This window comes from Orbicella franksi, chromosome 8 (assembly GCF_964199315.1).
Source record: "Orbicella franksi chromosome 8, jaOrbFran1.1, whole genome shotgun sequence".
NCBI lineage: Eukaryota > Metazoa > Cnidaria > Anthozoa > Scleractinia > Merulinidae > Orbicella > Orbicella franksi.
The window spans coordinates 22211972-22235291 of NC_138152.1; the positions used below are offsets into that span (position 1 = coordinate 22211972).

The 23320-nt window shown below is 36.9% G+C and overlaps 2 protein-coding genes across 2 annotated transcripts in view; both read right to left on the reverse strand.

The window, feature by feature from the left end:
• Positions 1–14257, reverse strand: part of LOC145495725 (uncharacterized) — a 48394-nt gene extending 34137 nt beyond the window's left edge. The window contains 10 exon segments of the mRNA XM_081475327.1: positions 1429–1700; positions 1997–2000; positions 2272–2383; positions 3041–3178; positions 3339–3457; positions 4520–4548; positions 4951–5214; positions 6214–6246; positions 13058–13215; positions 13958–14257. Of these exon segments, the coding sequence (XP_081331453.1) occupies positions 1429–1700; positions 1997–2000; positions 2272–2383; positions 3041–3178; positions 3339–3457; positions 4520–4548; positions 4951–5214; positions 6214–6246; positions 13058–13215; positions 13958–14149 (1321 nt within the window). The 5' untranslated portion in view covers positions 14150–14257.
• LOC145494250 (uncharacterized) overlaps positions 1–23320 on the reverse strand; it is a 448804-nt gene that overhangs the window by 225120 nt on the left and 200364 nt on the right. The gene's annotated exons all lie outside the window — the stretch shown is intronic.

Consider the following 23320-nt stretch of genomic DNA (forward strand, 5'->3'; position numbering starts at 1 on the left):
AGTCCCTGACAGGAGTCGAACCCATGACCTCCCGAACACCAGGCAGGCGCTCTATCCACTGAGCTACAAGAACTCATGGAGAGCGAGGTCATTTAACTGAGTTCATATATGATAGGTGTCGCAATAGAGTTACTGTCATTTGAGTTAGATGTTGAGGTTCCTCCTTGGCAGAGGCAAGGAGAAGGAAGTCATCCAAGTATACCATGATTTGGTACCCCTGCTTCCTCAGGAGTGTTTGCTGCCCCAGATGAAATGGAGAAACCTTTCAGAGGATTTGTGCATGGGAACAGAAAAATAGGCAACTTTTAGATCAATACTTGTCATGTACTCCTGAGAAGGGTTTTCAAACAATGAAGGTTTTCCATCTGGAAGTGAGAGTTGCGAACAAATCGGTTTAATGAACTCAATCTATTACAGGTCTGTCAGTCCCTTTTTACTTCAGAACAAAAAAAAGGCAGCTGTAGAAGCCTTCGTCTGAAGGGTTGACCTCCTGAATAGCTCCTTTCTTTAACAGTTCCTGGACTTCTACATCGATCAACTGAGTTTCTGATGGACCTGCTCTTGTAACAGGAGGGCAAGACTGAACTGGGGGTGAATGAAAATCTATTTGAAAGCCCTTTACAATACTTAGAATTTCTGGGTCTGAAGTTGTTTGCTTCCGCTGGGATAGGTGCTGGTTGATTCTTGTTGGGTCGTCCTTTGAGGATGAAAAAAGCAGTTTTATGCACAGGTTTGGGCATACTTTGCAGGGTGGAGGGTGTGTCGTATGGGGGCTGTTCTAGATCCAAAACGTTGGGAAGGGCCAGATATCTGTGGAAATTGGCGCCCTGTATTTGATGAGAGGGTTTCAGAGAGGCCACGGGATAGGTCAGCCTGCTTTGAGGCAAGGAAGGGAAAGTCATCCCCAAAAAGCATTTTCTTAGCATTAGGTAAAGGGAGGTCCCCTAAATTAATCTTGGCCTTATTAATGGCTGCTAAAACCTTCTTTTGTCTTAATGCTGACAACTGATAGTTAGCTGAGCCAAGAAGGCACAGTGCCTGCTCTAACATTAACTTAACATCTTCATTAGAGATAGTTTCCTTTGATTCAAGCGCGTCATGTAGACAGCAAAGAGGGCCAGTGGCATTAAGTAAAGAACGCTGAATGGAGGTAAGTTCCTTATAACGTTCTTGTACATATTTCTTGGTTTGAGGGTTTGAAATTTGGTTGATAATCATGGTATAAAGTGTAGGCGATGCTAAAGCATCGACAGATACGACACTGCTAGTTTCCAAAATATCCAAAACTTGACCGTAACTGAGTTTCCTTCCGAAGTTTTTGTCCAAGAATGAAGAAAACACCTTGGATGGTTTCCAGGATGTGACAGAAGTGTCGGGGTCATAACATGCGGAGTTGGCATTGTCATTTGATCCCGCATTTTGTATTGCCTGCACTTGAGGTGTCATTTGGTGGCTTAATAGCCTTGTTTGGCGGGTCAAAGGCCTTGTTTGGTGGCTTAATAGCCGTGTTTGGTGGCTTAGTAGCCTCATTTGGCAACAATTCTGCCTCGGCTGATGGCTGAAAAGCCTCATCTCCATTGACAGACTTGAACGCAGGGTTTTCAGAAACCACCAAGGAAATGGCATCACAGTCGACTTCATGATCTGGTTTGAAAGCCATTTTCTGTTGTTCTAAGTGGGACTCATAAAGGGCCAAACAGCTATTACAGTTGGAAACATCATTTTTAAGGGTGTCGAAAGACTTCAGAATGGACTCCAGCTTGTTGTTGGCCTTTGAACGATGATGTTTGGGTGAGTTAGATGGCGAGTCCCGATCATGCGAATGGTGGGAAGGTGAACGTGATTTACGTTTGCAATGTGAAGGCATCATATCTGGCCTCAAAAAACGCTGTAGTTGAAGGAAACCACTGTAGGTTGATTCCTGCAAGGAAATTTTAAGCTAGAGCAACAAAAAAAGGGAGAAATAAAAGCTCAAATATGAGCGAAAAATACTTACCTGTCTATAGGATTGAAGCACGGCAGAAAAAGTTGCTAGGAATCCTGGGAGCACATGGTTAGTGCTCCCGGGTCTTGATGGGATTACATCATGTGTTTAGTTTTCTTGGGGGGTACCTCTTGGGGCATTAAAGGTGTGGATCGAAACACAAGTAAACGGACAATAACTGATTTATTCTCATATATTTCGACCGGAGTTTGTGAAATATAATCACATATTCAAAGGTACATAAGACAAAGTTATCATTACTACATGTAAAAGTAAACTAATTGTACCTTTGCAGTTAACAGTCACAGCCAGAGGTTTAGCACCTGACGGGACAGATAAAAGTTTTGGTGTGCGTTGAATACAGTCAGGAATCTTGTTTGCAGCAGATGACTTAACCAGCTATAACAAAAAACCAAGCATTATATTCATTATTTATGTACAGAGATTGCCAGAAAATTACAAAGTACAATTAATTTTTACACATCATCATATCTTACATATAATTATCAGCTTATCAGTTTAGTGCCACATGAATAAACTATGGAACTCTGGTAGCTAGCTATAGTGCATGTACATGCAGTCTAAGGCTGAAAATACCGTTAGTTTTACAGTCATGTTAACTAGTAATAAGATATTTTTTTAACAAAACTTTGTTACATGAATGAACTGATAGGATGAAACACCTGATCAAAGGGGCAGTCTCACCAAGATTTAGTGCTACTTGAAAATCCAAAGAAGGTGTTGGTATTAATTGGAAATCCACAAGTAGTTGCCTAACCTTGCTAAAATGCACCGTACTAGTCACGACAGTTGTTTACAACTGTTGTGGCTATGGATGAGTAGGAAAGAAGTGGTCTAAAACTAGAAAATGTCAGGCCAACGTTTGCAAGTTTGACAATGTTACTTGGAGGAAAAATCATTGATATCTTAGAGATTGAATTTATGCCTTTTTTGTCGTTTTAAGGTTATTTTGTTGATCAGTGAGTGCAGCTTTATAATTCTAGCATAGTTTGCACGAAAACTACATGATACTGCCCCTTTAAGCATAGCAGTTACCTGAAGTTCATCCTTGCGTAGAAGACGTACGTCCTGCAGAAGAGATCCACTGGCCTCTTCATTTGAGAGAGCTGCAGCTGCAGCCTGAAGAGCACTATCTTTGGGTGGAAACTTGACAGCAGCATAAGGTCCATCCACCTGGAAAACAAAATAATGCCACGCATTGAAATAACTGCCAACAGTTCAAGTACAAACGTAACACCATTTTGTTGAGAGTTCATATGCATTAAGATACTGTAAGCTGGGATATTTCCATAAACTACACTGCATCCTTCTAAAAAAAGCTAGATGCACTTACTTTAAGTACTTTTCCAACAGGAATGTTACGTTTATCTTCTACAAAAATAACATCTTTCAAATCCCAATCCTGAACAGATTTATCTTCTGCTGCCCCTACTGATGGATCCTTTTTACGTTCTGCAAATGACAAATCAATGAAAAATCAACACAATCCTACATTTGATATTCACAATATTGAAGGGGTGAGTGGAATAAAGCCCTAAATACCTCTTCCTAACTGAGTGTGAGGGCCATATTGTAAGTTACAGACCCAGTTTATTCCACATCGATTTGTGGCCCAAGCGCGAAGCTCGGGGGCCATAAATCAAAGGGGGAAAAACACGGATTCGTAACTTACAGTACGGACCGAGAAAACGAGGTTAGTAAGGTATTTATATCTCTACTGGATGTCTGACGGGTTCAGGAACGGTTTCTATTCACACAGAACAGCTTCAAATTTCTGATGCACCTCAAAAGCTAAACTAGTCAATTTGAAATCGTTAGTAGGTTTTAATACACAATTTTAGAAGTAAAAGAAAGTTTTAAACTTTTACCTCCTAAAAATGTTAAGAACACTTGGCGAAACACTTTGGCAACAAAAACAGCTTTAGGGGGCCGTACAGTAGATTACGGCCTGCTAAATTGACCAATCACAGCGCGCGTACTAACTGAGAGATATAATAAGTGACTTTAATTTTGGAAAACATTGAGGCAACAAGCATTGAAATACCTTACAGCGATTTATACAGTTTACTCTTGTTTTCATTATTGTCTAAAAAGAACTAGTAGTAATTGCTAGTTCTTTTGAGACAGTAGCTAAAACCTGATAAACTGTGAAAATTGCTGGTAGGTATTTCAATCTTGGCTGCCTCATAATTTCAAATGTCCGTCGTGTTTTATCACAGTGTAATATTATAGTAGCTTAGGCTTCTTCATTTGCTTTATGATATAGAGGTAATGTGGTGGCAAAAAACAAAAAAACCTGCTTTTTCTATGTTTTATACTCTGATAAAACATGGGTTTTTCAACCAATCAGAATGTGTGCAGGGTCCTATCTGTACTATAATATGTCAAACAATTAAATAGATTCCATGTTCTGGTGAGTCTGTTTAGTCATAGATTACAGACGATGTCAAAATGCGGTAGGACCAAAATAGTGGCACAAGAGCTGTTAGGTGAGTATGTCGCTGATGTTCTTACCGCAATTTGACGTCATCCATGATCTATTACTGAATACATTGTTTGTTACTGTATATTACGTTGATTTGTTTTGTTATTTTTCTCTCAGAAAAATTAGCTTGTATAAAAGCTACTCTTCAATTTGAGAAAAAATAAAGTTTAAGTATAGATGCACAGCAACATGGAGTCTACTTGTTTTACACAGTAAAGAAAGAAAAAATGTTAATGACATCATCTACATGTATGCATAACCTACAGGTCTTCCAATAGATAATAAGTTAGAACCAATCAAAATGCAAGAATATGTAATTAATGCCTGAAGTGCATTTGCTGTACTTGTAACCGAAATAAGTCATATTGGCCATCCAAAACCTGCACATGCTAATACATGTGTGCATATATTTCATGACTTGCGTCAACCATGGGGTGTACATGTAGTCCTTGACTCTAGCTATGTATCAGCTTCCACTAAATTAAACTCACTCAGGCCAAGAGAGCCAGGAACATCACTGTCTTGTTCATCAATAAGTGGTGGATTAGGAGATTCTTCATTTCCTAGTGGCAAAACTTTAAAGCGACACTTCTCATCCAGATTCCATGCCGATTCTAATAACTGTCCCATACGAGGGATACCAGAAGAGATGTTGAAACCAATAGAACCAGGATGATACAAAGGACAGCTACGTAAGCAGACCTGATGTTGAAGAAAAGCAATACTTCAGCAGTTGTTAAGTTGGTACAAGATTTTATGTGCAGCTACCACCTTTCTATCATGGTACTACAAGTTCTGTATAATGTTCACAAGAAACACTTGTACACTGTAACCATATGCTGTAACTGGAATACATGTACTGTCCACACTTGTCTAACACTTTGTAGAACCAACTTTCACTCATCTAGTTAAAATCTGCAACATTACAGAGAATGGTTGAGCCCTATGAGTCTACATATCAGTGATTCACAATTTAATTTTTGATCACACTAACAATCTTTGTCATAAATCTCATTTTCATAACAGTCTGCCCATACCAAACCCTGTACAGTATTGATAAACACTCTGAACTGATACATGAAATTCAACGCTGAAAGGGGAAAGGGGGATGTTGACAGCTATGTTGTAGTTGAACTTCTGATCATGATTTCAATTATTTGAAGTTTCAATTAAATGTGATGAGTACTACAAAGGAGTAAGTAGCCTTGAAAAGAGTCTTTTTGATGACTGACGCCTTAAAAACCTGACAAACAGAGGGGTCCTATAGGAAACAAAAACCCTCTTTCACTTTGAATGCCTTGCACACACCTCTTTTTCATAACCCAAGAGGTTTTCCAAGAGCATTTTCTGATTAGGAGACATTGAAAGGGAAGTTAATCTTTCAAATAATCAGCTACCTGTTATTAGTTTGGTTCTTTTTATGATGTCTGTGAATTCTGTTGGCTAATCTGTTTAAGTCAAAGGGTGTAAACTGGGGGTAACAAATTTGAATTATAGTTAGCTAAGCTAACCCTAACCCTGATATAGTTATAGTAGTGCACATAGACATACGTAATTAAGTAATGCATGCATCAAATCCTTTCATACGATTATTCAAAGATTTAAATTTTCTCTCTGTTTACTGTTAAGTTTCACTCTTGGCATGGATTACCTGAACTCCTCGTACTATACAGCTGGTGAAGATGGTGCAGTTTCTTCTTGCCCTGGCCCGAGCTTTTTCTACAGTTTCTTTCTTTGCTCAAATGGAAGTACACCCCTATGGTAAAGCACACATGTATGTACTGTGTTTACTCGTGTAATAGTCGATCCCATGTAATAGTCGATCCTGTGTATAAGTCGACCCCCAATTTTTGAGGCCAAAAACAAGATTTTCTTCATTTCCAGGTGAGAGTTTCTTGGAAAGCTCTTCTTGTATTTCTTAGAATTTTCTTTCAGCTACTGCGGATATGCGAACAAATCACAGCAAGTTTCAACCTGAAGTTTTACTAAGCTTATTATGATAAGTACACAAGCATTTTACCCAGTTTAGCAACATGAGTGTATGCGGGCTTTTTGACGATAAGTTTTGTGAAATGCTCACAAAACCAAACATGATGATTCCAAACGAACCTTTTTAAGTGTGTAGAGATACAAAGTGGCTTTAGAAGACAGGGAAAACACCAAAGAAACTCAGGACTCTTTCAAAACGACTCGATAAACAAAGTGCAAAGCGCGCGTTGTGATACTTGGTAGCCAAGCCTTGAAATCTGTTGAGACTGTACCTGCCAGGTTACTAAGCAGAAAAGTTCGAATCGCGAAAGATGTCTTCTGAGCAGCCTGACAGATTTACTTACAGCAAAAATATCGGTTCTTTATGACAAAATTGAGCCAGTGAGTATCTACAACATTCGTGTTCTGATATAGAGAAACAGATCGCTAAGTGAATGTACGTCGTAAACTGTGTTGCCGTTTACTACATGTTTGTTAACACTGAAAGACAACAAGAAGATCTGTTAGATCTTATAACCGCGCTTTTAAAATTTAACTGTTTTCTTAATACTACAGTCGCAACGCAGTGCATATTCCAAAGCAATCTTTGATGATTCATTGATTACTGTAGACATCACAGCACTTGATCAACACAAACTCTATTATCGCGCCATCAGTCGTAGCCGTTGTGACATCTCCGATGACGTAATAGTCTTAATCTGGAAGTTTCTTCGGGATATGTATGGGCATGAAGATACGAACACTATTACAAACCGCTTTCTTTCTTTAAAGTCACGATTAAATTAAACTGTTTTTTTCCCTTGAGTTAAGGGTTAGCAAAGAAGTCACACGAGTCACATAATTCAAGAATTGCGTTATCTACGGCTATCTTTAGTACGGTGGTTATTTCCCTATCAATGACGTAATCTTCGCACGTTCTGACACGTTCTTTGCTTGGCTTGCAAATATTTAATTTTGCTTCCGATCTATGAACTCGCTGCGATGAAACAGTCAAAGGATTTACTTCATTTGCCTAAAACCGCAAGAAATACTGGCAAAATTACAAATAAATTAATGACCGTCGCTTCTGCCGAAATAAACTTGCAAAGTAAACACGATCTTACTTGTCACGTAGCGAAAGTGAAAGCTGCAACGTCAGCGCATTCCATGGCTGACGTAATACCTTTTTTCACCGTATTTATTATTCCCTTTAAATCCAACGCTTTGATAAAAAAAAAAGAAAATATATTTTACCCACAAAAAAGAAAAGAATATCCGTAAAATTGTCCGTGTATTTATGTTTTAACAGCTTCTGGCGGAAAAACATCACACGTTGGGTGACTCAAAGTTTGGCCGAGCGGAGGTCTGCGTCTGGTCACCGACAAAAAAAAAAATAAATAAACCACGGGTAAACCTAGAACCGCGCTCGGCCCATGGCCGCGCGGTTAATTATTATGCAAATTACTTAACTTGTGCGTGAATCTCAAGTTTTTTACCCATGTATAAAATGAGGGTGAATTTTCGGACTGATTTTTAGGTCTTGAAAGGTCAACTTATGCACGGGAAAATACAGTAATATTATACACCAGTACAGTATGTAGTTATTTCCATGTTCAAGTGAATGAAGAGGTTGAAAGTGTAATGATTCTCAAACGCTGTTTGCAGATGCATACAATATTGAGTACAGCAAGTCTGCAATTATTGTTAAGATAACTCAAGGGGTGCCAGAAAAAAAACCTGAAGTGGCTTCATATAAATTGCTAGATAATTTCCCTCCAAATTCCCCTGTATTCCCCTGTGAAGCATAAACTTAATATAGTTTGACATCACATAGATTAACATTCACATAAGTCCTTATTCTGTGCACCCCTTCAATTATTAAATTTAGAGACCGAGGTTTTGGGACTTTTTAACCTCAGCATCTGTTAATTTATAGTCCAGCCGTTAGGGGACAAAATTGTTCGTTTTTTGATAAAAGCATCAAACTTGGCAGGGTTACTAATTCAGGTCACAGCTATTTTTCTTATGCAAGATATGCGGAGAAATTTTTTACCCAAACTTATAGAGATTTGTATGGAGATGCCATGCTGGTGCCCCAGGCTGGTGCCCATCCGTATGGGCACCAACATGGCGGCCGGAAACCAACAGAAACATCTGTCACTGAGTTTTGCTTCAAAAACGTGAATTTATCCCTCGAGAAACTCTAAAACATTAAAATAATACTTTTTCTAAGACATGAACTGTTCAGATAGCCAAGTTCCCCGAAATAAGACACGTTTTAACCATCATGACAGCTCTCTAGGCCGTCACGTAAATGCCGCGTCACACAAAAGCTTCGAAATTCAAGCATAGTGTATCACAAAACCAAAAACCCATTGGAAGTGAAAATTTGTATGAATATTAGTTTTCAGCTGCTCTTATACATCGTTTAAGTAAAATCTCAGTTTTGTAGTTCGAGTTTTAATGACATCATGTGAAAACCAGCTATACAATAACAAATTAACCAGTGCCTTAGTCTTAAATTATGTCAAGTGACAGTCACGTGACCATTGTTTTCAATTACCAGCAAAGCAATAGGCACTGATGAAATCATTATCATTTTTTACATGCCAATTTTATCATTTGCAATGTAGATTCTATTATCTAGACCAGGAAATTCAAACCTTAAATGTATGTTTGAGATGTGCCAAAAACATAATATCAGAGTTATGCATCAAATCGAGGCTGAGATACAGAGTCAATTTATATAATTGTTAGGTTTCATTGACATTATTTTCTTGAGTTACTTGCTTACTGTGATTGAGACACCTTCTGTTTCGAATTTGAGACTTTCAAATATGCCGGAATAGATCAGGTATGTTACAATAAACACTTGTTGAACTTTTTGGTCTGAAGGAAACCTTTTGAAAAACAGCTGTCATTGGCTGTAACATTCCTATGCCTGCTTTTAAAAGCACTAGCTGAATAAAGGTTCTTTTAGTTGCAATTTCCACCACAATTGCACAAACAGGTACAATAAAGATTGTACCAAACAGGTACAATCATATGTTAATTTTGTAATAACTGACAACAATATTCTACTTATAAACCTGATTTCTGTGAATGCTGTGTGGTTAAAAATTACGATTGAGAAAGTGTTTAAATTGATTTAATGAACCAAACTCTCTAATGTTACAGGGTAAGCTGTTGCAAAGGGTTGCGCTGCTATAACTAAAACTCTTTTTCATGTAGTTAGTTCTCAGAAAGGGAACAACAAGTTAACCGAGTCCCTCAGAGCATAATTTGATTCATTTCGCATTACAAATTTAGAAGTAGGATATTCGGGAACCAGACCGTTTAGACTTGAAAACCATTAATTAGAGCTTTCTGAATTTGGAGTTGAAATTGCAAGTCTTTCCAGCTGAGTTTGTGAAACAAGGAATCAACATCAGCTTCATAGGCTGATGAAGTTATTACTCGTGCAGCACAGTTTTGTAGTTTTTGTACCTTATCAGATAATGTTTTGCCACAATTACCCCAGACTAGGCTGCAGTAATCAAAGTGAGGTTGAACTAGTGAGTTGTATGTGCAGAGTAGGGTAGATTGAGGGACAAATGGCTTAACTCGCTTTATGGCTCCAGTTGCAGTTCTAAGCAAACTTTTTACACAGTTTATCAAGTGGGAATGCCACGTTAGATTTTCATTGATATATATCCAAAGTGATTTCACAGAGGAAACTTGTTGAATCGGACCATTATCAATGGAGAGTTCGAGTATATCAGATAGAGTACTTAATCTTTCCCTGGAGCCGATCAACATAAAGTCCGTTTTGTAGCATTCAAGGTAAGTTTGTTAGACACAAGCCATTTGCTTAGCTTTTCATGTCATACACTAGACTGAATCAGATGCAAATCACAACCAGCATAAGTAATGTGGGTGTCATCAGCATACAGGTACGCTAAACGATAGACAGCTGGGCAAATCGTTAATACAAATTAGAAACAAGAGAGGACCAAGGATGGTGCCTTGTGGCACACCACATTTAAGAGTGGTGAAGTTAGAGAGACAGCCATTAACGAAGCACCCTTGTGTGCGATTAGTCAAATACGATTTAAACCAATCAAGAGTTTTCCCATGAGATTCGCACCGAAATTACTTATATCCCATTAAGCCAGACTTAAGGATTGTCGTACGAAAATTTTACAACATTGATTTTTTTTTTCTGGGACTTTTACCACTGTAGGATGATGAGTTAGTTATGTCAAAAATGTAAAAAAAAAAAAAAAAAATGGGGGGTCACCGACTTCATTTTGGAGAGAACAGGCCCGGAAGAATACCCTAAATCTGAAAAAGTCGGGCTTCGTTAGCGAATAAGGCCACAGTGTCTGTAAGCCCAAAAATATTGCAAGTGGATCTTTGAAATGAAATGTTCTCTGCCAAATATTGTTTAATTGAATTTAGTTAACTGGCAAGGTTCCTTGAAGAACAAGTTCGAATCAGCGACCATAGTTTCATGCGCCTTGCAGCCGCAAGATGGTAGGATCCAATGTCCCATGGACAGAAATCTTGAAATTTTTTTAACTTCCCGCACTGATTTTTTTGTTCAGTTTCAGACGATGTGGAGATAATGGTAAATAAACTCTGTTTCTGGAAAGAAAAGTAGGGGTCACCGAACGTCTAAGATCGTTAAATCCAGGCAAAGCTATAGCAATGGCCATCTGTCCTATCATTGCCTATTTTATTACTTAGCGCGCGCTCTCATGCATGACGTGGCTTGTGAATTTACGTGCACAGTAACGATGTGCAGAAACAATTAGTGTGAATGTCCTTAAGGTGGCTCCCTAGAGTATTTACGAACACCCTTCCTATGGAGCGTGAGTTAGAAAAGGAAACTTAGTTAATTTCTCTTAAAGTTTTCCCTGTAGAGACTTACCACTATGGGTACTGTTAAAATAAGGCTTATATTTTGGTTGTCAATTTTTGGATTAAGGCTGTTACCATGGCATCGTCTCATCTAATGACAGGCAGATATAATCCTCATTTTGGCTTAAACTCCTCAAGATTTATACTCTCCTTCGGTGAAATGTTTTCATACTTTGCCACATCATGGAAACGATATCGCGTGCCATTTTGAATTGATAAAAAGTCAAGGTTGTTCAGACGGTTTTTCCAATATCCTGTAATTTTTCATTCTTCTAAATATACCAAGTTAGCTCTGACAGATTTTAACAGAAATAGGGTATTTTACAGAAATTGTATGTGGTTACAACAGAGGCAAAGTTTTTTTTTTAAAAGAGAAAAACCTCACCAAAGGAAACACAAGAAAATTCACTGTCAGTTTTGCTTTTTGTGCTCATGTTGATGTCCTTTGAGCGCACGCAGATTACTTGAGCTTTCGTCCTACACACGCGTGCAATCATAAAACTATAGGGAGCCACCTTAAGGTCATTCCACTGAAATAGAACCGGCACTGAGATTTTTGCCAAACTTTGCCTATTGACTGTTTATATTGTAGGAACTTAAATTTGGAAATAAAAATGAGGGGTCCCCATGTTCGTTTAGGAGCAACAGCACCTTGTTTATACCATATAAATCCTTACAATAGCACCATGATTGCAGTCACGATTGCTTGCTAAAATCACATTTCCGACGATTGTTTCTTGCTCAATACTGAGAATTGGCCCATATTTATTTTATATAGAGAAATTTATTACTCAATTCAACACAACAGAAAAAAATGATAGTTCACCGTACTCGTTTTCGAGAAAATGACGATTTACCTCTATGGCGAGGTCCAGCCGCGAAAAAAAGCCGCCATTTTTTAATGTACGCGCGCTAATCACGCGCGAAATTATGCAGAGTAGGGATGCGCAATGCAATACTGGGGAAAGACCTTAAGCAGATCACCTCAATAGCCAACATAGATCCATGCTTTGTCTAAGCCTCGATTTGATGCAGAGCCCCAATATGACACTGTTTCCAAGTTTGCATCTCTGATGACTCTATATGTAATGTTCAAAATGATTACCTCATTTTATTTGCCAGGAAAAACGAGAAAGAAGAAGAGAAATAAAAATTATTATTCGTATTAATACAATATTAGCTATTATTTTATTGTTTATTGAAATGATGGTCACGTGACCAATCACGTGACAAATTTTTAGACTCCCAGATACTTTATAAGTTGCTTTTATATTAAGAGAAGGCTTACAAATAAGCATTTTAACTCAGCCTCGTTCCCATGTAAAGGCTTAATATGTCATTTCTTGACATGCGCGTAGCATTGTTGTGGGTGTAAATTTGGGATGGCTCCATATCAGAAAATGTTTACCTTATAGAGGTTAGTAATCCTGGGAAGTTTAATGCTTTTATCACAAAATGAACGATTTTGGTTATTTTTGGCTCTTAACAGCAGGACTATTATTTACTTTTCATGGCATAAACTGTAATGCAGCGACCTATATGCAATACACAGACAGTTTACTAGATCCAAGAGAAACCAGAATTCACATACTATACACTGTTCTGGGCAGTTGATGTTTGCAAATTAATACATCAACGTGACTGTAGAATTTACTAATTAGGTTACAAAAAAGCTTTGCATGGATTTGATCACTTACCACCAGTACAATGCCCCTGATGACATCTGGGCACACGTGTAAAGAGAGCATGTGTGAATGGCTACAACTTTGTCTCCAGAGAACTCGGCAAATCCTTGAGTTGTATGTTCCAGTTTGCTAGCAATAGAGCTGAGGGTTTCATCAATCCAAGTAGTAACCTGCAGGAAATAAATGATGAAATTAGTCATAATAAGTTTAAACACAGATTCAAATTAAATATAATTATTTTGATATTAGAGCAGTTTTTAAATGAGTGTTGTAAAACCAAAACCAAACCAATTGCTTACCAATTAGACTACTCAGCCAATATCAAACTGTAGTAAAACCAAAACCAAAGTAATTGTCAAATTACTTCCGACACTCAATTGAAAACTACCCTAACATAACTGGACTGCTTAAGATGAAGGAATAATTTTCAGTCAGTTACATTGTATGTAGTTTAGTCAAGCAAATTCTAATTTTACATGAATGGCCAAGCATCCCATTTCCTCCACTCAGGGTGACTATTCTATATTAAATATCATGTATGTAAAAGAAGAAAAAACTGAAAAAAAAAATGACAAAGTCAATTGGAAATTTATAATATCACCTTGCAAATGCAATCACGGTTTTTAATTTAAGAAAACCTTATAAAGGTATTTGGAGGACCACACATACATGTGCATGTACATGTAAGAATTACTCAATCACTTGTTTTACCCTTGTGACTTACAAAGTCTTCATAGTTCTCTCTTTCAATGTCATTACAAATTTTGATAAAATACTTGAAATGCTACCTATCTGAATTGCTTGTAATACACTTATTAAGTACATTGTATACCTCTTTTAATGAACAAACTATAGCTGATCTTGCTGTTACTGTCCAAAATATCAGTTTTTGAGCACATGCCCATATTTTACCTTGCCAGACTCTGTGAGAACAGAAGCTCTTATGGAGGATGCAGACACTGATACAACCTTTTCGTCCACGAGCTCAAGAGCTTTGACCCTGGAGTGATATACAACATCTTGTTCTCTGTAAGGTAGTGGATCTTCCCATTTCCACTGATACAGCTTGCCATCTGCTCCAACACAGACCAGCTCTGAGTACATGGTAGCAATGTGTGTAAAGCGTGTGAAGTGACCATCCTACAGAAGAATGTTGCATAGTTTATGAAAAGCTCAGATCAGCAGCTGTTTGATCAGTAACCTCTACACATGTACACTGTAAATACAGTACTTAACATATCGCAAGGTAGTCCCGCAGAAAATTCAAGCATTCTGATTGGTTCTTTCTTGGTCAGGCTTATGCAATAAAGACCATTTCCATGGAAATATTTGAGCCATGTATGTTGTTTTTTTTGTACATGGATATAATAAACCACAACACCAACCTTGCTAACTTGAGTTGTGCTGAGAAATATAATATAAAGATTTAGGCCAGCCTAAAAGCGGAGCTCCTCAGTTATTTTTCGGAACGTTGTTACTAATGAAAATAATCTAACATGTATGAGATAAATTGGGAATGATTTAATAGTTTCAGCCGGAACTAGTATTACATCAGCAGATCGAGGTGAAAGATGGTGTGATTATGAAATATAGAGCCATGACTTCAAGGATTTCTGGGAAGCCACCAAAAATCCTGATCACATAACAGAACTGTCTTCTGTGCTTTTTGATGGCATTTCTTGTTCTTTCCTACCTTATTCAGAAAGACAAGGCATTGTTATTAATCATTATATTCTTCCTTAGTTAACATGGGGACTCCCACACAAAAGAAGTTTACACATTTTTTTGTTGTGGGAACTGATTGAAATGCAGTGGTTACAATATACTCAGTCCCTGAATCTCTACCAAATGTAATCTCACAAAAATACCAAAACAGTATACATACGTGAAAAGTTGGAAAGTTTTGTTTTCTAACTTGTCCCCAAAGATACATTTAGCCATCTTCACTATTGTATGGAGTCTGCTCCTGCTCGAAGGGTTTGCAATAAGCAAAATCACCCTCGCATAAACGGTAATTACAATATTTTTTTTTTGCTGATCATGAATACTTGCATAGGCTTCTAATAATAATTTTATTATTCAATTTCAATGCGATTTGTTCTTTTTCTCGACTGGCATTGTGGACTACAAGAGCTGTTATTGGGTTCCATTAATTAATTTTGCTATGATTAAATTATACCAAGAATTATCAGTAAGCTAAGAGGAAATTATATTATATACATGTATTTTGTCTGCACTACACAACCAAATGCACTCCAAGGTTATCAGGCATAGGTACATTTGTCAGAAGAGCCCAGCATATCCAAGATATGTTTTGATTGACACATCACTTAAGATAATTTACAGCAAAATGGCTAAAAAATACATCAATATCCTACATGCACCAAAGTCAGACATGGGGTTATAAGGCAATCATTTAAACAACAGATTGAAATAATTTATAAATTAGAGAACACTATTTCTACAACAGAAAGGAACAAATTAACCTTATTGGACATTGCGAATGGCAATGCTGTCTGTAAAATGTCACAAATTTCTCAACCCTTTCTTTCTACAAAAATGCTAATCCTGCAACTTTGCTTAAGACCCAGTTCTCCATTTCGTGTTGGCAAAATATCAATTTATGCCATGTCCAATGCAGATTATCACAAAATTGATTTAAAAGCTCAATAAATATCATTTTAAAGCCAAAAAGCCAAGTATTTAAATAAACCATGAGTAAATTATCTCTAAGAAAAACTGATTAATTTAACAGGCACTTAAAAATAATTAGTTAATATGTGTTTCTTAATAATGTAATGCAGTGTATCTGTCACAATGTTGCAGCTATGATACTACTACACAAAGGATGGGTTGCAGAACTGAACCTCCAAGTCAGTTTATTCAATGAACTTGGTGCAGAATTTATAATCCCATCAAGTTGTCTGTAAATACAGAGAAACCAAACAAAGCGTTACAATCATAAGTAATGAATTACTGAACTCTTTTAAATGTATGAACAGTGTATGTTCCATTAATATCGGGGATCTCTCAGAAGCTGCATCCATGATAAATTAATTTGTTCCCAGATGCATTTGTTTATAGAACTTTTCACAAATTAATACATCTGTCAGAAGTATCTCACCAGGCCATGGCTGCTTTGAAAATCTTTGATGTTTTAATACAGGCTGTCCATCTGTAAACTGTTCATATATTGACTGACAGGAACAGGCATGTAATTCCTTTCTTTGATATACAGTGAACTTCATTGTTAGTTGTTTACTGAGTGTTAGTAGTGAATCAAATGCTAGGGGTTGGTACTCCAACTTTCACAGTGGCAGGCTCTGCCCTGAGATACAAAGCAAACTTACATAACTGTTATGAACTTCGCCACTTGCTTTCAAGAACAAAGGCAATTTGCTTCAAACAAGAAACTGGAACACTGAGGGTTACAACAATGTGCACAGTCCCAATCACAGGGTCATCCAGGCTGTTTGGTTTTACATATAACTGCACAACTGTATATGAGTTCAGCTTCCAGAAGAAAATCAGAGTTTGTCAGGACAAATACTGATGTTCTTGCTTACTCAATGAATGAATGTGCAGTTCCAGAAGATATTCACACCCAACACCCATTCATGGCCAGTCTTTAGAAATTCCAAATTAAAGTATCAGGAATCAAGAGCTCTAATAGAGAAAAAACCTCCATGTGGGGTATGAATCTTTTCTTGAAAAAAACAATGTCTGAGAAATCATTAATTACAAAATAATGTTTAAGAAACATCTTACCTTTCAGAGAATTTTTAATCTATACTGTCTGGCCAGTTCATATATTTGACAAGTTGACACTGGGCATGTTTTTAAATTTGTGCCCTTCAACATCACATTGCTATGTAGTAGCACTGGTCAAGTAAAAACAGCATAATTTGGTTAATTAATATACACTGTACATTATTAGGTTGAAATATTGGTGTAGATTGTTGCACATCAACAGATACAGAAACTATTTGCACCTGAATCATGACGAGTGAAAAATCGTGCTTGAGACATTTACATGTACATGTAACAACCCTCCACCTCAGAACCATCACAGATATGATATGATATTTTTAAACTCTCTGAAATTTCAGATTATTCAAGATTAACATATGCACATACATCATCTGGGGCAACCCTAAAACACTGAATTTGGAAACCAAAATCCGGAATCCAGAATCTGGAATCCGGAATTCTGAACCAAAAACCAGAATCTGGAATCCAGATATTATGAATGATGATAGAAATAATTCACTTCAGCAATGTCTAATAAATAAATATGAGCAAAAATTATTTTGTTGTTTATAGGCAATCATCTTATTCGATAAAACAGCTGATGTGGTTACATGTATGTTACATGCATCTTTTCGAATGAAAGAGACACCAAGACAGAAGATGGTCGGCTTACCTCCATTTCCTTGAGACATTACCAAGTTGAAGTCTATCAGAAAGACAAATCATGGTCGCTGCACCCACGAGTCATATGATTCGGTTCGGTCCCTTAAGCTTTTGTCCAGTAAAAGGTAAAAAAAACACAAACAGATGAACTGTTGCACTGGTTTTAAACGACTGCAACGAAACCTCCAATTTAAACAGCAATTTTGAAATTGAAACAAGTCACGTGGTCACTCAAATGATCTTTCATGCAATCACAGCTGACCAAAATGCTCGCATCAGAGTATTGCACTGGTGGGTCAGCGGAAAATCGACCGGAAAATCCGTTTGCGTCAAAAGTTACGACCGCCAAAACGAAGCAAGAGGATTGCATCGATCGCCACATTGGATATAGTTCTTAGCCCAGGATTTTTAACGGGACGGTATCTGTTTATTTTATCTGCTTAAACTCCATTTTTTTTGTTTACAGCCCTCGTAACTTTTTCAAGCGTATTTTCAGGTATTTTACATTGAGACATACGCGGGTAATGCTTGGCGTCTTCTTGTTTGGATGCGCCAAATGTTTATTCATAAAAGAAGCTTTCTCTTAGATGCATGGCTTTGCTCCAGACGTAACTAATCACGTACCAAATCGAACGTTCGATTAAACGAACTTATCGAAATCAATCGAACTTAATCGAACGATTGGGTCCGAACACTCGAAGAACAAAATTGGGACATTCGAATGAATGGAATCGCACTTTGTTGTCGTGCGAGAATGTGTTGTTCACATGTTCATGTATTGACTAATTGCACGCTATAACACATGAAATCCAAGCTTGAATCAAGCCTGCCATGAACAGTCGAATCCTTGCATTTTGGTTGCGACGTTGGGTGTCACTCAACCTGTATTCGCCCTGTTGTTTCTATCGTTAATTTTACTTTAATTATTTTCATTCTTCTATATTATGGATGTAGATTTCTTGGCAAAAATGATATTCACACAAAGGGGCTCTGGAAAATGGTTGAAGGGCCTAGTGTTAGGGACTTCTCCCCATGCACATGTTAGTTTTGATCTTCAGTGGGGGATAGACAAGTATTCAGTGTAGTTCAAATTCACCAAATTTTTGATTAGATGAATGCACTACATTTATGTCGCAGGTTGATATATTTCCAAAAAATATGGCTAAGCACAACAAAGGTTCAGGAAGAAGAAATTACCTGGCAAGAAGAAGAAAAAATAATGAAAGACAAGAGGACGAAGTAATAAGAGAAGGATGAAAACACAGAAAACTACATGTAGCTGAAGTATTTCATTCTTTGCAAGAAACTGAGGCAGACGAAACAATTAAGTTGGGAAAGATTTGCAGAATCAGTGTGATTTACCACCAAGGCGTTTTTATGTGGTCCAATGAGGGTTCTTTATTCACTTTTGCTTGTAACATTTTCAAGAAACAGAGAAAATTTAACCAGTTACAGAATAACCTACTAGGACATGAATTAATGGGTAAGTGGATAATGCAGTTGATTCATGTACATAATTAATAATGAAATGTTCCAAGTCCTGGTTCGGTAGTTGTTGTTCGCGAGATCTTGAAGCTTGTGCTCTAGTTTGCAAGATGGCATCCAAGCAAATGCGCAAAGGCCTCTAGGTGTTCTGAAATGTTATTGTTGACAACTGAAAAATAAATCTTTTTATCATTCGATGCATTTTGTCTTGGTTTTCATTGGCTGAGAGCCCACCAAATGACCTGTAAATAACTGCCTACAAATAATGATCTGCTCATGCGTAGTGCCGTGTAAATGTGTTTGCTGCAAATAATATTGAATTTTCCTCTCATGCGTAATTGAAACCAAGCTCTCAGGTGAAATAATTTAAATGGCAGATCACTTCCCTGAGCTGTCAGAGTGATTTAAATGTGAAACCAAACTGGGTGGTCACAGATCAATTATTTGCCTCAGCCTTCAGCTTCGGCAAATAATTGATCTGCTTGCCACTGACAAATCATGATATTTTGCTCAACCTCATCCAATAATAATTATTATTCACAGTTATTGTGAATTTGATACATATATTTGTTTGGTTTTAAAACCAAAGGAACCAGTGCTTTTTGCCAGCTTGCTGTGATGTTAGTAGTGAATGCCTCTTGTTAACAGATCAGAGCACAGACTCTTATAATATTAGCCTGGTCACAACATCTGTCATTGAAACCAACCACTAAATTCAACATAAGTCTACTCATAACAGACTGGAACAACAACATTTATCATTAACAACTGTTTAGACAAAAAAAATGGATTTCCTACATTGTTAACAATAATGACTAAACTGTTAAATGACTGTCAAATCTGGGAAACTGTAACTGGTCATATGGGAAACAAGAAAAAAAGGATTGTTTGAAAGAACTAAAAAAAAAAGGAATTTGGTTGTGAGATCTTGATTTTGGTGTACTTTGTGAGTGACGGCACTTTTGCAAGATCTTGAAGCATGTATACCATGATGAGTGACCACAGTAAGTAACTGGCTGATTACTACAAGCAATTTTCTTTTTCATATTCAGTGGTTGTCATTTCTTGTGATTTGTTTTGAGATCTTTCACGTGCACACTGTGAGTGGGACACTTTTTGCCAAAATTATATGTATGTAAATTATGTAATCTTGAAGCATGTACATGATGACTGACCACAATCAATAATTTGCTAATTACTGCAAACTAGTTACATGTACCTTCATTTTAATATTGAGTAGATGTGATTTTTTTGTGATTTGACTGTGAGATCTTAATTCTGGTCTACTTTGTGAGTGATGGCATGTTTTCCCATTAGGAGTGGCCCCAATCAATAATAAGTAATGTCAACCAATTACTTGGATCAATTTTCCTCGAGTTATTAGTTGTTGCTTTCAGAGATTTGATTGCTTCTGGTAAATTTTTAAAGTGATGACACTTTTGATAGAACTTATATATTGTGCATGTACATGCGGCCTAGCACAAGCTCTCAACCTTAACCTCACTTGTGAACAAACATGGCATCTGTGACCATGTCCTTTTAGAGAAGACTGGGATTTACTTTAATGCCTATCGAAAAACTGCTCTGAGAAGTCCTGGAGTTGTTCAGTCTTTGCCTGCCATTTTGGTTATAAACAGTGCTTGATACTTCGAGAAAAAAGAAAGACAGGAATACATGTACATGCAGGGCGGCAAGAGAGTGCTTTTTTTGTGAAAAGGTTTGTTTCTCCACAGATTCATGTTTTTGGCTTGGCTAAATTATTGATTAATTTTGATATTGAGAAAGTCTTAAAAGCTTACATGTACACACTAAAAGTGTAAGTTTTTTGTTTTCCTAATTTTGCGTTTGTTTAGGTGATGTCTATGCCAAATATTTTGTTATAATATGCGAGTTTATCTATTTAATTCCAATAGAGTAATGTTTATAATACAGATTCCTAAACACTATTCACACTGCACTCTAAGTTGTATATTTGATGTTGGAAGAGACTCTTACATTTACATGTAGGTCCTAGTTTTTGGGGTACCCAAATTTAAATTCCTTATGCGTGACCACTTGGCACAGAGCCAGTGCCAGAATGACAGCCACCGCTGAGAGCTATGAAATAGCCAGTTCCTAAGCCAGAACCTGAGCATGTGCCTGTGTCCATTTGGTCACCAAACAGACTGTAATGTCTGCTAACCTGTGATCTCTTCTATACCAAAACTGGAATTTATGGTACTGGTATTATGTCACCAAATGATGCAAATCCTATGCTTGGTAATTATTTCTTTAAAGCAGTTTTGCAGGAAGCTTTTAGAAAATTCAAACTGTCAGCTGATGTTAAAAGTTCCCAGAGGTTACAGCCGATAACACTTTTGCATGAGTAATCACAGCATAATAAACAAATGTTAAGACCAAGTTTCTAGCAAACAAGGCCAAACAATGATTTAATGAAACAAGAGGGTCTGGATCTGATTTACAGTATAAATTTACAGGCAAAGATTCACACTGTTTTTGTCATAACTTCATGAGCTTAACCAAGTGAAGTGGCTTAGTCATGAAATTGATTCCAAGAAGGAACATCAAATTTACATAGTAGATATAATATACTGCTTGCAAAACTAAATCAAAAACTTCAGACGACATCCCACATTTAAATTCTATCCTCCAGCCATAAAAGGGCCCTCTTTCGGGGACTGGGGCACTGGTGGATCATTTTCAGTCGGATCTTTATTTCCCCTTTGAGAAGTAGTGCAGCTGATTTCTGGGACTGTCTTGCTCCAAAGAGCTTTGTCCGTCACAATGTTTTTTGAAAAGAGCATTTAGGCTGCTGCTGGCTTTCACCTCTGTTTTAAATGCAAAATGGTCATACGTGTAATCATGCAGTGGATGAAGGGCTTGAATCGCTTTCAAAATTACTTGGTCTTCTCCCACCGCCCTTTTGAAACATTGCATGGTTATTTTTGTTGTATTCCTGCTGTACAGTTCAGGTTGATAACAGTGGGCGAAAAAGTTCCACTCATGAGTGTGCGCTAGCCCAGCATGGTACATATAATATAGAACTTACCTGCTGTTTTCTAGCTACAATGTAATCTAAACTCACTACAGTTGAGAATCATTGTGTTTAAAGGTTTTGTATGTAAAGCTTGAGTGAAAAGAAACTATAAGCAGCTTTCAAAAAGGGGATGCAAATTATGTTGATTGAATTATAAATTTCCATTGGGCTAGATTTATAAATAGTGCAAAAATAGTGTATTTAAAATCTGTTTTTAAGATAGACATTATTGTCATTATTTAAAACTACTATTTAAATAGTATACTCGCCTGATTAAAACGTAAAATATGTTTAAAACAGACTGTTTTGGTTGTATTTTAAAGCTTATAATATGAATTGCTATCTCAAATAGGTTTTAAACTTCCTATGTAAAACATATTTTATGTTCTTGACATGTCAACTACATTTTAAATATCCTATTTAAAGACTCTTTTAACTCTGAAAATTTGTAAAATACTTTTTAAACCTACAGCCATTGCCAACATAACTTTCAAAACAGGGCTTAACTAGAATAATTATTTTTAAACTGTTTGAACGAAATTTTTGTGGCCATAGTATTAAAATAGATTTTAAATCCCCTATTAAAACCCTGTTTTGAGCTCAAACTACGTTAAAAACAGAGTGAAAATCATTCCAATGTCATGAAGTAGGTTTTCACTATACTTGAAATACATTACAAACAAAAAGCGAAATTTTGAATTTTGTACAAAATAGCACAAAAATACCCTATAGTGACTTCAAAATACTGTTTAAATCGTCAAAATACGTTCAAAACAGTTTAAAATCAGTTTAAAAATACAGCTGTTTTGGTAAGGGTTAAGGATTGTCATTTGCATTAGATTTTCCTAACATGCTCCGGCTTAAGTTCATCATTGTTATTTGTTGCTCAAAACAAATCTATAGCTGTGTATTATTGAGAATAAAACACCCAAAAGAAGGGGAAGTTCGATAAGTCATTATGTGTCTGTTTTAGGTTGGAGATGGAGCACAGAAAGATGGGGAAGATGAGGAGGAAGTACATGTAACCCTGATGTCCTCTACGCCAATATCCAATAACAAAAGAAGTCCGAAAGAAACACCAGCAAGTTCAAAAAAAGTTAGTGATTTTTTTTTTATTGTGAACTTAATTTATTCGTACTAAGTTTTATGCCAAGCTACCCTAACTTAAAGCAACAGCTGTCAACATGTTCCAATAATTTTATCATTATCATTATTAATCATTTTATATATTGTTTGGCAGCTATGCGGTACTGCGATTAAGGTATATGCCAGTTAGGTGTGAAGCTTTTTGCTGGGGAATCCTTTCTGTTAGGCATTGATTGATCACTTACCAGTAGATG